Here is a 16,037-nt window from a genome sequence, read left to right on the forward strand (position 1 = left end):
GGGAATTCAAATCCTCGTCCCTCGGCGGCACCTTTTTTGAATTTTTTTCATTTTCAACGGCGTTTTTCAGGGAATTTCGGATTTCTTTTGAATTTTTCGCAATAATACTAGGAAAAGAGATAACTTTTAACACATTTTAATGCAATAAAATTTTTTGGTCAGAGTCCTCCTTTAAGATATTCCGAAATTTCGAATTTTCTGGGTCCAGGAATTATGTAATTTCCGAAATTTAACATTTCAGATGTTCTAGAAAGTTAAAACTGGGAATTTCACAATTTGTAATCTCAAATTCTCTTCTAGTCATTTGATTGTATCGAATTTAGAAAATTTATGTAACTTTCATATTTTGCGTTTTTCAAAATAATTTGGATTTCAAATTTTTAGAGTTAACTACAAGGTTTACAAGTTCAAATTTAACTTATAACCATCTCCTTAAATTTTTCAAAGTCTTCCCTTTTGAGTTGTTGACACATCTCTGGAAAGACTCTTTTTTCTGCTTCTCTCTGTCTCTCTTTCTATTCCCGTGTGCCGTTAATATTACTCCTCAATATGTAATTTTGAAATATTTTCCTGCTGCTGCTTCCCCTGCCGCTATTTTTTTTCCGTGCGTGCGCGAAGTCGCCGGGGGTCCCGAAAAAATTCTAGCAGCACCAGTGGCTCGGTGGCTCTCCGTGGTGGTGGCTACATCCATGAAAAATTACAGTGGAACAAAGGACCTGTGTTGAACATCACATTGTCCCTTCTCCTCCCTTCTGCCTATTTTGAGCCCCTATCCTCTCGACTCATGGGGATAAAAAAAACCCGGGAAAAAAAGGAAAGGAAGAAAAAAAAAGATAAATTTCGCGTATGTGGGCTGGGAGACTTCAAGTAAAACGAGTAGATGAGAATGCACTAAACGGGAGGGGGCTTACAATAAACAAACTTTTGTTAAATTTGACAAATTAAGTTTCACTTCTTTTTTCAGGCTTACCCGGGAGTATCTGAAGCAGAAGCCATTCGCAGAATTCATCCAGACCATGTATTTTCATCGGTTTCTACAATGGAAATGGCTGGAAAAAAGGCCCGTGGATAAGCATACGTTTCGATTGTATCGAGTATTAGGCAAAGGTGGATTCGGAGAAGTGTGCGCGTGTCAGGTACATTGTTTTCGGGTTTTGGGGTTTTTAGAAAGCTAGAAAATTGTTAGAGAAGTTAAACAAAACATAAAGGATACCAGGCAGATTAAAATGCTTTCAAAAAACTTTATCTCTAAATTATCTGTAAGAGCTATACATGTAATATTTTCTTAGTACCAGCTGAATTCTATCATATCTACAGTACCGGTCAATAAAAGTCTGAAGCTCGGCTGTCAAGCGTCCAATCTTGTTGAAAATTTTGAATCTACGGAATTTTTTAAAAATTCCTAGTTTTTCAGTTATTAGCCGATTTCTGAAAGACACATTATCAGTACGGAAATCAGGAATGTTCTCCAAAAATCGACGAGTAGCTGATAAACTAGGATCTTTCACAAAAATTCTATGAATGGAAGGGGTTTCATCTGGTTCTGTTTTGAAACCTCCAAATTTTCAAAAATCGTACACTTGACAGCCGAGCTCTAGACTACTGAAAATCCTTAAAATCAACTGAAAACACGTTTTTGTGTCTTTTATTGACCGTTACTGTGTTCTAGTAAGTCAAAAAGTTTGAGTCTGAAAAAGTTATGGGCCGGCTTGTCGGTTTGTTTTAGGCTCGTTTTTTAGTGCTAACTGATCTCAACTGAACTTTTTCATGTCTTCCAATTTGATATTCTGTCTGAACCTTTGAATAACTCATTTTATCTCTCTTGTCTATCCAATACCCAACTTTTTTATGTCCCCGTACACTTTACCGAAACTCATATAGGCTGCTCGCGTTTTTACGGCTCATTTCAAGCTTTAGCGTGTCATAAAAACTGGTGGAAGCTCTTGTAGTCGACAATTGAACCAATAAGATGAGAAAGAAAAAAACTTGATAAATTAATTATTTTTTCTTGTTCTTTTTGACGGAATGGGTGAATGGAAGATGGATTGATGGCGGGAGCTAACTAAAATAAAGAAAGCGAATGAAAAATGACGGGGGTTCGCGGACAAATTGAATTTTTTATTCTCACCCGACACCAATCTTTTTCCCAACCATCTGCCCATTTTTGAGAGAGAATGAACCGCATATTGAGTCATTAATCAAATGAAGAACAAGACAAAAGGGGTTGGGGGGAGTGCATTGGGAAATAGAAACGGGGTCGTTGTCAATCACTCCGAAATGATTGGTTTCCTTTTTTTCCAGGTTCGAGCTTCGGGGAAGATGTATGCGCTGAAAAAGTTGGAGAAGAAGCGAGTGAAGAAGCGACACGCTGAAACATTAAGCTTGAATGAAAAACAAATTCTGCAGAAGGTTAACTCTCCATTCGTTGTACGTTTTGTTTTCTTTTTTTTTTGAGGAGATGAAAAAAGGATTAGGAAAAAACCCAAAAAAGCCTTTTGTAGAAGAGAGGTCGAAACGTGGAACCGGCGGACCCATGATTCGTTCCCCTGCCTCTGACCATGATCCCATCAACCTTATAGATGGAACTGTGGCAAAATTATTGGGACTACGGTTGCCATAAACCGGAGAAACCCATATGGGACCTCACTTCTGGGCCATACCATAAAAACTTAAAATCAAAGGTCCCTATCTAAGTTAGGGTATCTTTAAAATTTGAGCTAATTTATTTTGGTTCCCGCGAAAGATATAGAAATTTGTCAACTGATAATCTATGTATCATTATATCAAAAACATTTTTGCAGTTGGCATATATCTGATATCTTTTATAGGACTTGAGATGATTGAGCTGAAACAATAGTGTGGGGGTCCTTTTATTACAGGTTTGACGGTACGCAAAAATCATTAAAAATGTTTCAGGTTAGCTTGGCGTATGCTTATGAGACCAAGGACGCACTATGCTTAGTGTTAACACTGATGAATGGTGGTGATCTGAAATTTCATTTATACAACCTGATGCCTGGCGGATTCGATGAGAAACGGGTGCAGTTCTATGCTGCTGAAATCACGCTCGGCCTGCAACACCTACACTTGGAGCATATTTTGTACAGAGACTTGAAACCAGAAAATATACTTCTTGACGATTTCGGCCACGTGAGGATATCAGACTTGGGTCTAGCTGTAGAATTAAAAGACAACGAACCAATCAAGGGTAGAGTAGGAACTGTAGGCTATATGGGTGAGTTGTGATTCGTTTGATTTTCAAATGCCATCGGTTTCTTTATTTTTCAGCTCCAGAAATAGTGAAAAATGAACGATATACATATGGTGTCGACTGGTGGGGTGTTGGATGTCTGATCTATGAGATGATCGAAGGAAAAGCTCCATTTCGGCAGCGGAAAGAAAAAGTGAAACGGGAGGAAGTGGAACGACGAGTTAGGGAGGATCAAGAAAAGTATTCGGAGAAGTTCAGCGAGGCGGCTCGAACTCTTTGTCGGTCAGTGATCAACAGCGTGATTGTATGTACTTACAAAACATTTTCAGAGGTTTGCTACACAAAGAACCGGGGTTCCGGCTTGGATGCCGGCGAGTTGGAAAACCGGAAGACGGCGCCGAAGAGATTCGAGCTCATCCATTTTTCAACACTGCTGACACAGCGACGGGTCGAGAACCAGTCCCATGGAAGAAGATGGAAGCGGGAAAGGTTAGGGAGTTTCAGGGGAAGCTGATCAACTTGCTAATTTATAGGTAACACCACCATTTTGCCCGGATCCTCGAGCTGTATACGCCAAAGACGTTTTGGATATCGAACAGTTTAGCACTGTAAAAGGTGTCCGGCTAGATGCCACCGACACTCAATTCTACGGGAAATTCAACACTGGATGTGTTAGTATACCATGGCAAAGCGAGGTGAGTAATTGTTTTTTGGCTTAACGAATTTCGTGCCAGTCTAGAAAACTTGTAACGTTACATTTTCTATTTCTAGGCAACATCATCGAGCTAATTTCCCTTCTTTGGACACAATTTTTGAAAAAAATTTAATTTTCGAAAATAAAAGAAAGAATTGAAACAAAGTTCAATTATAAACATAGTCACACAGACTTCAATGAGACTAGATGTGAATCGGAAATTCTTTCTGAATTCCTCTAAATGAATCTCACATTCACTATTTATAAACAAGTTGAGACAAGTACCGTATAACCTCTAACATAAGGGTCCTTAACTTTGAGCCAATTATTCTAAATTTCTGTGAAAGATATAGAGAATTGCCAACTGATATTTTGTTAAACATAATATGAGAATTGTTTTGACAGTCAAGACATTTCTGATATCTTGGATTGGAGCCTGAAAAATCAGCTCAAGCTAGACAGTGTGAGAGCCCTTCTATTACAAGTTTTACGGTGCATGAATTCTGGCAAAATTCGGAAGATTCGTGCCTAGTTTTGTAGAATTTCAAACGTTATTACATATTTTTTGCAATTCAAAAAATCCAGAAAAATATAAAAATCGCGGGTTCGTCGAACAAGCATTTATCCCGATAACACAGTGCTAAGTTTTCATTGATATTTTGCTCAAAGTACAAACATTTGGGTGTTTTGCACTGAGTCTGCAAACACGCAGCCGACAGTTTTATAATTCCGACAATAATTACGTTTAGAAATGGGGAAAAATTACTGGCTGATAAAGTTTAGTCTTGAAAAAAACATTTCAACTAAAGCCTAGCGAAATGAAAAGCTTCAAAACTGCTCATTTCTGATTCTTCTTTCAATTTCCATCTATTTCCAGATGATCGAAACTGAGTGCTTTGCTGAGCTGAACACATTCTATGAAGAAGACGGTAGTCTCGTCTGGAACCTCCGTCCCGACGGAATTAACATGGAAGAAAGGAGGAATGGGACCAGTAAACCTGGTTTCTTCTCCCGATTATTTCGAAAAAAGGTCAGTGACACATCAAATCCTCACTTCTTTTTTTTTAGTTTTGTTTTTTCAATCAGAACACTATAAATTCCTACCCACACCTACACAAACTACACAATTCCCCAGTTTCATGATTCATCTTGTGCTTATATTTTTCAGCAAAAACTTTCGCTTCCACAATTAGTGCACTCTTTCCAGTAGATTTCTGTATATTTGTGTTTTTTTATTCGCCTTGAGTGTTTGTGGTTAGGTTGTACTCTCTCGCATTTCTCGGTTTTTTCTTCTGCCTGTTGCCTCACATGGAATTAAGATTTTTTAAATTTTTTATATTTCTTGTGTAGTAGCAGAGAAAAAATTAGAAAAAAAATCGGAGAATGTGAGAGACTGGAAAATCGTGAAAGATTGTGAGAGCGAGGAATGTACCTAATTGTGGATTCGGTTACAGGACTCGGGTCATCCGAACGCTGATAAAACTTGAATGACTTGTGATTGTGAACCTCCCCATTCCCATCAACCACCACTCTACACTCAACCACTACCCCAATTGCCAATGTCAACGAATCAAATACCTTCACATTTTTGCCATCACCAACTCCAAAAGCCGGGTCTTCTTCTCTTTGCCTCATCAAAAAAGCTATAAAACAAGAATCAAACTCCATTACCAGATCAAAAAAAAATGCAACTTGGTTTGTGATCTCCTCTCTACAATACCCCCAATAAATCCTCTTCGCACCATTATGCCACACTTCAACTCAATGTAAGTTTTTCGTTCCGAATTTGGCGCACCATCTCCCCCCATCACCACCAACCACACAAAACACTGTTGACACACTTAGAAGTACACTCTTGTTGGATATGATGAACTTTTCCTCTTTCCTTTTTTTTGGAACTTTTGATCATTCAAGAGCACTTTCATATTTATTTTTTATTTTCCATACACGATTCTGTCTTTGATTTTGTAGTAGCCGTGCATGACGCCCTATTTTTCAATCTTTCTAGCTACAAATATCCAGTTTTTCAATTTTTTAGTGGCATTTTAAAAATTAAAAGATTATTTTTTATGGCTATAGCGTATCTGGGGAGCATTTTCAAAATTGCATCATTTTGGGAAAAGTTAAAAGCAACAAAAAGGAATGGGAATAGGAAAACAAGCCCATAGAAAATAAGTTGAGAAATGGCTTCGAAAAATTCTGAAACTCCGGAAATCTTATTATTATAAAAAATTCAAATCTATCAACATATACCGTCAACATTCTAATAGAAGATCGTGCGATCCTTGAACCTTGAGACCATTCACAGTACCGCTCAATAAGATGTAAAAAACGTATTTTTCAATTTATTTTTGGCCATTTTGACTACTTTTAGGAGTCTGGCGGTCAAGTTTTCGATCATTTTAAAGTTTTTAGAGGGTTCAAACCTAGAATAAAAACTAGAATTTTGAAAATTTCTAGTTTTTAGCTATTTTCGGATTTCTGAAAAAGACCAATCTATTTCACGTTTCCAGTACAAAAACGGACCAAAAAAGTGTCTTTCAGAATTTGATGAATAGTTGAAAAACAGGAATTTTCAGAAGACTTTGTGAATGCAGTTTTCAATCTAGGTTTGTTTTACATCCTCCAAAATTTTTCAAAACTATCGGAAACTAGATAGACAAGCTTCAGACTACTGAAAATGCTTTAAATGGACAACAATCACCGGAAAAAGAAGTGTTTTTTTTCCGTATCTTATTGACGGGTACTGTGTTTTACAATCCGAACAGTGAGCGGAAAACCCTACAAATTTAATCTGTTACATTTTTGAAAAACTAAACTCAAAAACAGAAAAATTGAAACACAAGACACTATCAAACATTTTTCAAGTTGAAATGTCCTATTTTTAAGTTCGCCCATCATTTTCTACTTTCAGATATTTTTTAACCTATATATTTTCAGAATATCGAAGTCACAAAATCCCTCCACGACCTTTCCCGTCTTGGTGTTGACCAGCAACAACCATCAACATCAGCAAAACCAGCGGCAGTGAGATCCAGCCGAGCGGCATCGGCCAGTGGACGGACTTCGATGATCTGACTTCTTGCCCCCTTTTTGTAAATTTTCTCCTTTTTGTGATATTGAAGAGATTTCCGCTCAATCAATATTTTTTTTGGTTCTGACTCTCTGTGAAATGTCGAAAGATCAAAAACAAAATAACAATTCAACACGGTGCTTTTTTTCTTTACATAGTCCCAATTTAATTCTCTGATCTCACTTTTTTGCCTTCAATGTTTCTATTTTTTTGTTTTCTCTTCCTCATCCATCCCTACCTGCTCAGCCCTCAATCAAAAAGCACACACACACACCAACTGTTTCTTTCCTGTCCTGCCTCTTCCTGCGCATTATCTCAATCAAAAGAAAAAAGTTCCTCGTTCTTTATATTGTAACATTATCATTATCATTAGCTTTTTGAAAATTTTTTGTTGTAAATTGAAAATCAAAATCAAAAAAAAGTGTTCTCTATGGTTCGATGATTTATGTGTAACGAACTTTAACTAATTATGTTCTTTCAAAAAATACGGAGGTATGTCTGGAATAACAACGATATGATGTGTTTATTTTTCCAATTTATTCTTCTTTATGTCAGATTTCTACGCGCACCTTACCAATTCAACTTTTTTCCTCTTCCCATGACGAGCTTTTACTTGCTGAAAAATGTCTCTTTCTCTTTTTTTCTTTCTCGCTCTCTCTCTTATTCATGTTTTTTAGAGATTTAAATATGTTATCCTTTTTTCATGCTCCGTTCCCCCCCATCCTGCACTTTTTGTCTTCTTGTATCGCCCGATTTTTTTGTCTTCTTTAAGAGATGTTGTCATTTTTGTTTCATCATCCGGTAAGTGTTTTAATCAAAAAATGGTTTTAAAGATTTATATTCTGGTTTTTTTTAAATTCAGCTTTGCAATACAGATATTGAAAATTGAGGTATTTTTCTAGTTCTGGTTTTTCAAAGTTTTGAGCCAGGAAAAGTAAAATATTGAAAAAATATCATGTTGTAACAAATGTCCTACTAAACTCTTCGGAAATTTTTAAAATCAAAATTTGATAATTTCAAAAATTTAAAAAAATCGACACTCTTCGAATTATTGACAATATAAATTTTTTTCTGACTCCCATTTTCAGAATTCCCAAGGCTGGTTTAGCGGTCGGATGTCAGTGTTTTTGGGGGGTGTGTTGGAAAAGAGGTTCCATGTTCGGTCCGAAATTCCGGCAATCTATCGGAATTTTCAATTATTGAATACTGGAAATTTGGATTATTCTGGTTTTGAGAATTGAGTAACTTCGGACTTTCATACCGCAGTTTCGAAAGCTCAAATTCAAAAAAAAATTCGGAAATACTCCGTTCGGCATCCCGAAAATTTCGGAGCTTTGAATTCCTTTCGGAAAACCCCTGTGTAAAACTCTGATTCCTGAATTTCAAGTGTTTTGAACCTATGAGACCGATTATCTCAAATTGGGAGTATGGGATGGACCGATTATCCCAAACGGGAACCTCTCTTCAGCGATAGACCCGGCTTTTTCCAGAGCACCCTCTTGTCTTTTTTCTATATTCATGCAATTTTCTATCTCATATGTTTAGAAATTCAGATGATTTTGTACTGTGGAAAACAGATCCGGATAACGAAAAAAAAAAAACTAAGAATCCGGAGCCAGTTTCAAATATTCCCATTTCTTTTCTCGTTTTGTTTTCCGCTCCTAATTGTAAAAAACTTAATTCAAAATTCTATTTTTTCAGCTACCATTTTTTTTCTCGGAACGATACTAATATGCCAGTACATCTTCGTTTTAAAATCTTCCTCGAAAAGAGGATCACTTCTGTCTTAACACATTTATAATCACACAAGCTTCACCACAACCCAAAGAATTCCTTTTCGACGGCAAGACAAAAAGTTACGGATGTGTATACTTATGTGCTTTTTCTTCTCCTCCTTTCCCGTGTGGCTTCGAGTGAAAATTTGAGCTTCGTATATGACATCACGGCTTCACATATTGGCTTCATTTTTCTCTTCTCCTTGCCGTCTTTTCGTGAAATGCTAATGAGCGGGTACGTGTATGTGCGTGAGCTGCGAAAATGAAGGTTCTCGTCAGGGGATTTTCTTTAGGATGCTTCTTTGTTTGTGTGTGGTGTACGTTGTCTGGGCGTCGAGCGTCAGATATTTTTCGAAACTGGAAATTTCTGGAAATAGTCAACCATAAAAGAACGATGAAGTTTTGAACTTTCAATGATCCTTGTTTTGAACATTTGGGCTCCGGTTTCCATGGTTTCTAAGTCATGTGCACATCAACCAAAACTTCCATCTGCAGCTTCTCGTGGTGCTTCGGGCACTAAGATGGCGCGGAGCACACTACAAAAAACTGCGGATGGCAAATGGTTTCGGTTCAAATAGGTTCCAATAAATAGATATGAATAGAATCAGTACAAGAATAAGTAGAAGCTCATTTTGTGCATGACAACCAGAATAGGATGGCAAGAGGCAACGGGCGCACACAACCACACTATGAATGGAAAGTGGTGGTGCCTGGCCTCGCATCGGCCGCCTCCCGAAATGCAAAAGGGAAGAAGAAGAGAGGGGCGGAGCCAGTGTTATGACACGTCGTGAGGGGGGGGGGGCTGGTTTGTATCGTTAGACAAAAAGAGGTGGTGGAGAAAAAGCGTACCTTCATGAGTGTGTATGCCAGGTAAAGACTGAAGAGAGATGGACCATCAGTGTAAATAGAAGGAAAAAATGCTTATCGATATTTTAGGAGGAGAGAGAAACAAGAGAAGAGGTTTTGGAAGTGTCAGAATGGGTGGAAGGAATGTGTTCGGCGCGAGATGAGAGGTGGAAGATTGTCATCTTGAAACGGGAGAGGCAAAAAGTTTCCTCCTCTCAAGGTGTGTCCACCGTCGTTCGATGATTTTCTAGATATTCTCAAAAATGTCTGTTGTTCCTCCCAAGAAAATCGCAAAAAAGGTTTTGGAACAAAAGCCACCAAGAGAAATTTACCACCCATTTTCTCGCCTTTTCATTTTATCCATTTTGGCTGTGGATTTGTGCCTTATGCTTAGGAGAAGAGTAAAGGATGAGCTGCCCTTGGTCAACAAAACGGTCGGCCCATCATTCAAATCATAATTTGAACACCTGCTCAACATGCATGGGGGCCGCCGGTGTGTCGCACGAAAAATAAGAGTAAGATAATTGTACAGATATTATTTCTTCTCTCAAATCGTTCACATCTACGACCAACCACCCGCCACCTAGGTTTTAATTATAAGGCAGTTTTGATTGCCCGACAATTCGAGGTGGACTGCTGCTTATGGATTTGGAAGAAGCGTTTTTGGGATTTTATGTCTCACTGATTGAATTGTTAGAAGAAAAAAAGCAAAACGGATGTTGAAAGTGTTTCACCCTGTTTTAATTGGGAGAACTTAAGCTTTGGTTATGCCCCAAGTCAATTTAAAAGCTTCTGATTTTTAAAAAACCCAAAACGGATAATCTAACAGTTTTCTAGATTTTTCAGAAAGCCAAAAGGAACAGAAAAACTGCCTGTGGTGCAAAAACTGAACATTTTGATCATCATTTATCACACTATTAGTGTATAAATTTAGTACCGGGCAATAATATGTACAAAAACGTATTTTCAGTCATTTTGATCATTTTAAGAGTATGGAATTTTTGGGAAATTCCTAGTTTTCAATCAAGCTAATTTCACATTTTTAGTACAACAACAGGTTAGGAAAGGATGTCTTCCTGAACTCGAAAAATATTAGAACAATAAAAATTCAGAAAATTAAGCGAGTGCAAAGTTTTCTAGGTATACTTCACACCCTCTAAATTGTTGAAAATGATCGAAAATGTGACAGCCTAGTTCCTGAATCCTGAAATAGGAAAACGGCTATTTATATTTTATTGACCGATACTGTATGTGTATTACACCCAAATGATGCTTGTTTGACAAAGACATTTATCAACGGTTCGCATCTTTAGGTGCCGTCCATCTATGTTTACTCTCACACCATCTTCCAGGCAGAACAATACAGTTGTATGTGTGTGTGTGTGTGTTCTATTTGCAATTCAGCTGATAACAATATATGATCTGTATTACACACCCATCTACTTCGCTCATAACTCGTGGACCCAATTTAGGGCAATTACAATTCCAAAAACCAAGAAGAATGTTGACCTTCTCAGCCTGCCCACTTCATTATATCATTTCCGGGTCTCATCATATTGTCGGAGTATCGAAATGTGGTTCCGATGGGGACAGTTTTTGTCTTTTGAACGTCGGTAACGGCGGTGTGTAATGAAGGAAGGCGCACAATAGAGTTTGTGGGTATTCTTTTTCTTCCAAGGACATGTGTTCATGAACTAGATCCTATGTACCCGGAGCGGTAGGAGAATAAGTAAAACATCATCATAAAAGACACTCTCCTGGTAAAGTGTCTAACGGTCCACTTGGCGGCTGTATTCATTTTTACCAGACACAGTTTGCTTTAATGATGGGTAACAGGAAAATGGGAATTTGGTTTGTGTGATGCTTCGAAAACAGAAACTAATAATTTATTTGCATCTCGAAACTTGAAAATTCAAGGTTTGAAAATGAATTTTTTTGTAAATTAAAAAAAAAAACAAAAATTTTCATGGCAGTCATTTTTTGAAACATTTGGTACTTTTATACTTGCGAAGGACCTGGTTTGGTTTCAGAATTTTTTTCGGCCCGACCAGGCTTAGCCTAGCTCGTTTCCGCTCAAAGAATCAAATAAAAATGTAAATACAATTTTTACTGAGTATCGTTGAAGATATTTTCATCACATAATACTTGAATTGCAGAATTTTCAGAATTTTCAATAAATTTGTTAAGGATGTGAAAATTTTTGGGCCCCCGAGTCTTTCCACATATAATACCGGTGGACAAGATATACAAAATCGTATTTATCCGTTGATTTTCACTGTTTTAAGAAGTCCGTGGCATGGTGGGCACATTTCAAATTACTTTGAAAACTTTTAAGGATGTAAAATAGAAAACATTGCATTCTCAGATTTTTTTTTTGAAAATTTCTATTTTTTTTTTTGCTATTTGCCAACTTCTGAATGACACCTGTTTTTGCACGTTTCCAGTACAATAAAGGAACCAAAAGGGATGTCTTTCAGAAATCAGAAAATAACTGAAAAATTAGGAACTGTCAAAAATTTCAAAAAAATTTCAATCTAAGTCTGTTTTGCACCCTCCAAAATTTTCAAGTGATCGGAAACTTGGAAGGCAAGTTGAAAATGCTCGATTTGCTCCAAAATCAACTAAAAAATATGATGTTGTATACCTTATTTACCCCGTTACTGTATATTTAAGGTTACTGGATAAAAACGATTTACCTATATTAGTTTTGTACCATACAGCGCACAAGTCACACTGTCATCACTCTAATAAACAAAACAAAAACATTGTAGCCTTTAGTCAACAGCACTATCAAATGGGAAAAGAGAGCAAATCGACTGATTAGGCCGTTTTCACCGTCTTTTCTTCAATTTCCTCCATTTGAAAAGTTTGTTTTTGCTCTTAATGAAAAACAATAATAGAAGATTTTGGGATTATATAAAATCCCCCCCCCCCCCTTTGGAACAGAAAAAAGATTAGATTAGTATTAGGGATGTTAAGAAAGAGAAGAACTAACATAAGCTATATGTCAAAAAACGCTGACTGGCTACTCGGCCCGCGTTTTGACTTGATAAGATTGAGCGCGCATCATTCTCGAACATTGTTGTCTGTTTTTATATTGATCTAGAAATCAGAAAATATGAGTGAGGAAGGTTATGCCGCAATTGTTGTTACAAGGTATGTTCTTTTGATTAAAAAATTTTAAATTTCGCTCCAATATTTTGATTGACATTTCAACTTATATATATGCGGTGCATTGTTCTAGAGAGGTATTTTTTTTTAATTGTCTTCAATTATTAAAAAAAGTTTTTATCTAAAGTGAACGTTCATCAGATTTTCTTTCTTACAGAGTTGCAATGGAAGAAAACATGTTCGACCCGCAACCAGATATTCCTCGCATTCGCATCGATTCAACCCATTCTTATCAGAAGCGGTCTGTGACACCACTTTGTTTGTTCTAATCAATGTCATTTTGCACTTTTTAGAGAGAGTATGCTAGAGAAATTGAACACGTATTACACACTGGCGGTGGTCATTGCTCAGGTGTACTTAATTTTCTTTGGTTCCAAGAATTACATTCTTACAGCTCACTCTTGGTGTTCTTGGGAACAGCTTGACGTTGGTGGCAGATGCCACAAGAATATTCGCTGATCATCTGGAACTTTTCCAATATGATCGAGCGGCTACTCCAGGAAAACGGCTAACCGAAATCATTACTGTTGGAATCACAAATGTTGTGTTATTTTTGCTCTTTATTGCTTTTCTACTGACTGCGTCTGGGAGAGCAGCAACTATGGATTTTGATGTGAGTCTGGGTAAATGAAATCTGAATCAAGTAAAAATTATATTTTCAGATCAATCGCATGTATTTATTAATTGGAACAGCGCTTGCAATGACTGCGAACACACTTCAGACTTTGTGTCATTTTCGAAGTATGTTTTGCGAAAAATGGCTTTTTCACTTATCCGAAAAAGGGAAAATGTCATACAGGATATGAAAAAAATTATATGAAAATGTCATGTACATGTTTAGGCCCATGGCTTCTCGAAAATATTATTGCTTCAAATATAGAAAAGTTAATAGTTCTTATGAATGCATAGATTATATTTGATGTTTTGTGAACAAATGATATTCTATTTTTTTTAATTCTAGTTTTTCCCGTGTGCCAATCCAAAATGAGTAAATTATGCACTAATTCAGCTACACCTTTAATTAATGAGAGAAAGTTGAATTATACGAAATTAGGTCTTGCTATCAAATGTTGTCAAAAGTGTTCTCTCCCGAGTCGAATGCCATTTTTCTGAAATTTCGAAAAAAAAAATTTTTTTTCGCCTAGAAAGTCTCGAAAAAAGAACCAGTATGAATTTTGTTAAGAATTTTGGCCCTCAAGTATAATTAATGTCCTGAATAGTAACTATGGTTCCTGACGATGTTTTTGGTAGCAAACTTGAAACTCAATTATCTCATTTTTTGTGAAATATGTCAAATTCTGCAAACTCAAAAATGTTGGTAATAACTTGCCGAACATTTGGTCTGTTAACATTTGACATAAAGTGAAAGGATAAAGTAACGTTGTAGTAGAGTATCTATGGCTTATTCAAGCTTGAGGTTTCAAAGTTAAGATATTTTTTAGTATCTAGAAATGTGACTGTGATGACTAGTAATTCAGAATTATTCCAAAAAATATTTCCAGCTTGGCAACGTGAACGCGGCTACAACTTCACCTTGTACACCGGATCCAAGCGTAACCAACTGATGCACGGATTCGTATACCATTTTGTAGCGTACTTTGTTTTGGTGTCATCTCTTCTGATCATCGTCAATGTGAGTTTATTAACCTTTTTTCTCTTGAGAACTCGTTTTCCAGAAGGACTACATCATTGCCGACGTCGTGACCACCTACATCACCAGCATACTCATCCTGACCAACATTTCCTCGATTGGCTATCAACTTTACCACGAATACTTTTCCCTTGAGCATCCCCAGGATGAATATGAGCCAATTTAGAGGAAGCAACAGAACACATTCTGCTTCTTCTTCCTTCTTAGTGTCTTCTTCTCAAATTCATTCGTGGTTCTTTTTTAGAATTGTTTTGTGTTTATGTGTGTGTGTACATGAGTGTCGAAGTTCATCAACCTCTTTCTAGTTGCTCTACTTTTTTCCGAATAAATTGGTCACGAAAGGTTTTTTGTTCTTTCGAAAAGTGGAAAACAAATTAAAACCAACCGAGAGCACTGAATTTTATATGAAAAATGAGAGCTCACTTAAAAGAGTCATTTGTTTAAAAGGTTGTATGCTCATCCTCATTATTCTTTTTTCGGAAAACATTGACTTCACTTTCCCATGTTCGAAGAAACGGGAAAAAAGAGAAGAAGGGTGAGTAAGGAATCGTAAGAACGAGTGAAAATGACTAAAATATAGCCAAATGGGAGAAGAGTTGTTTGCTAATTGGTTTCGTTTGAGAATATCCTCCCGCCTATATAGTCATAGTATTACTATGACATGTGAGTTTGAAGAAATTTTGTTTTTCGTGTTTTTTTTTTCTTTCAGAACATTATTCATAGTTTGTTTCTTTGGCAGATCCGATTTCAAAAGTTCAAACTTTAAAAAATTTTAAACATATTTTTGGAAGGAAAAAAAGAAGTTTGGAACAATTTTCAATGCCTAGCTTTTCTAAAGAACTGCTTCCACATAATTGGTCATAGGTTTCGAACTTGTTCTCGGCAACACAAAATGTCAGAGAAGTATTTGTTATGTGTAAAATCAAAAAGTCGAGTACTACTTGCGTCATCTTTGTCCCACACTTTCCTTTGTCGGATCCCTCTGGCTCGAAAATTCAATTCGGTAGTTTTGGTGTGGAAAAGTGAAAGAAAGAAAAAATTCTACACACGATCTATGCTTTCTTTCTTCTTTCTCCTTTTCCCATTCTCGGGAACTTGGATTTAGATATTCAGATTCCCAAAAATTTCTCACTAGAATAGAAAAGTATACTAGGAAAAAAAATAATATCTGGAGAATGAGGGAAACATATTGAGACAGGAGAAACGATAATTTTCTCAACAAGTTTCCGGGTCTTTTTTTGTTGGTTTTTTTTTGTCAGGCATGAAATCGAGGTGTTTTGCCAAGAGAGAACATGTTTTAAATTATAAGATTTTCCAAAAATCTTGAGATTTTTCAAAGTTAAGCTTTACAAATTATAGGGAATTGATTTAAGATAGTATTTACTACTAGCCATATTCACCAAATCCATAATTATTTGCGGTTCGTACAACGATTACTGGAATTCCTGTAATAAAAGAAAACCATAATCGTCAATTTTGGGTTCTTGTATCTCGGTCCTTGGAAAAGATATATAAAAATAGTCAACAGACAAAAAGTTTATTATAAACCATCAAGCTGGTGCGCCTTAGGCGCGATTTTATCTACTTTTTTACTGGTTCATCACCCCTCCTAATTT

At 36.6% G+C, this 16,037-nt stretch overlaps 2 protein-coding genes across 2 annotated transcripts in view; both read left to right on the plus strand.

The window, feature by feature from the left end:
* Positions 1-6,983, plus strand: part of Cbr-grk-1 — a gene marked incomplete at both ends in the record, with an annotated part of 9,840 nt that extends 2,857 nt beyond the window's left edge. Inside the window, 8 exons of the mRNA XM_002643704.1 lie at positions 965-1,136; positions 2,302-2,427; positions 2,917-3,235; positions 3,289-3,493; positions 3,541-3,700; positions 3,745-3,906; positions 4,783-4,935; positions 6,846-6,983. Of these exons, the coding sequence (XP_002643750.1) occupies positions 965-1,136; positions 2,302-2,427; positions 2,917-3,235; positions 3,289-3,493; positions 3,541-3,700; positions 3,745-3,906; positions 4,783-4,935; positions 6,846-6,983 (1,435 nt within the window). The remainder of the gene's footprint in view (positions 1-964; positions 1,137-2,301; positions 2,428-2,916; positions 3,236-3,288; positions 3,494-3,540; positions 3,701-3,744; positions 3,907-4,782; positions 4,936-6,845) is intronic.
* Positions 6,984-12,717: 5,734 nt separating this feature from the next.
* On the plus strand, positions 12,718-14,587 carry CBG01948 (the record flags this gene model as incomplete). Its single annotated transcript, XM_002643705.1, has 7 exons — positions 12,718-12,755; positions 12,928-13,011; positions 13,064-13,121; positions 13,165-13,383; positions 13,433-13,511; positions 14,273-14,403; positions 14,447-14,587. The coding sequence occupies 7 exons, from the start codon at positions 12,718-12,720 to the stop codon at positions 14,585-14,587; spliced, it is 750 nt and encodes a 249-aa protein (XP_002643751.1).
* Positions 14,588-16,037: the final 1,450 nt, after the last annotated feature.

Source organism: Caenorhabditis briggsae, assembly GCF_000004555.2.
Source record: "Caenorhabditis briggsae complete genome, chrX, whole genome shotgun sequence".
Classification (NCBI taxonomy): domain Eukaryota; kingdom Metazoa; phylum Nematoda; class Chromadorea; order Rhabditida; family Rhabditidae; genus Caenorhabditis; species Caenorhabditis briggsae.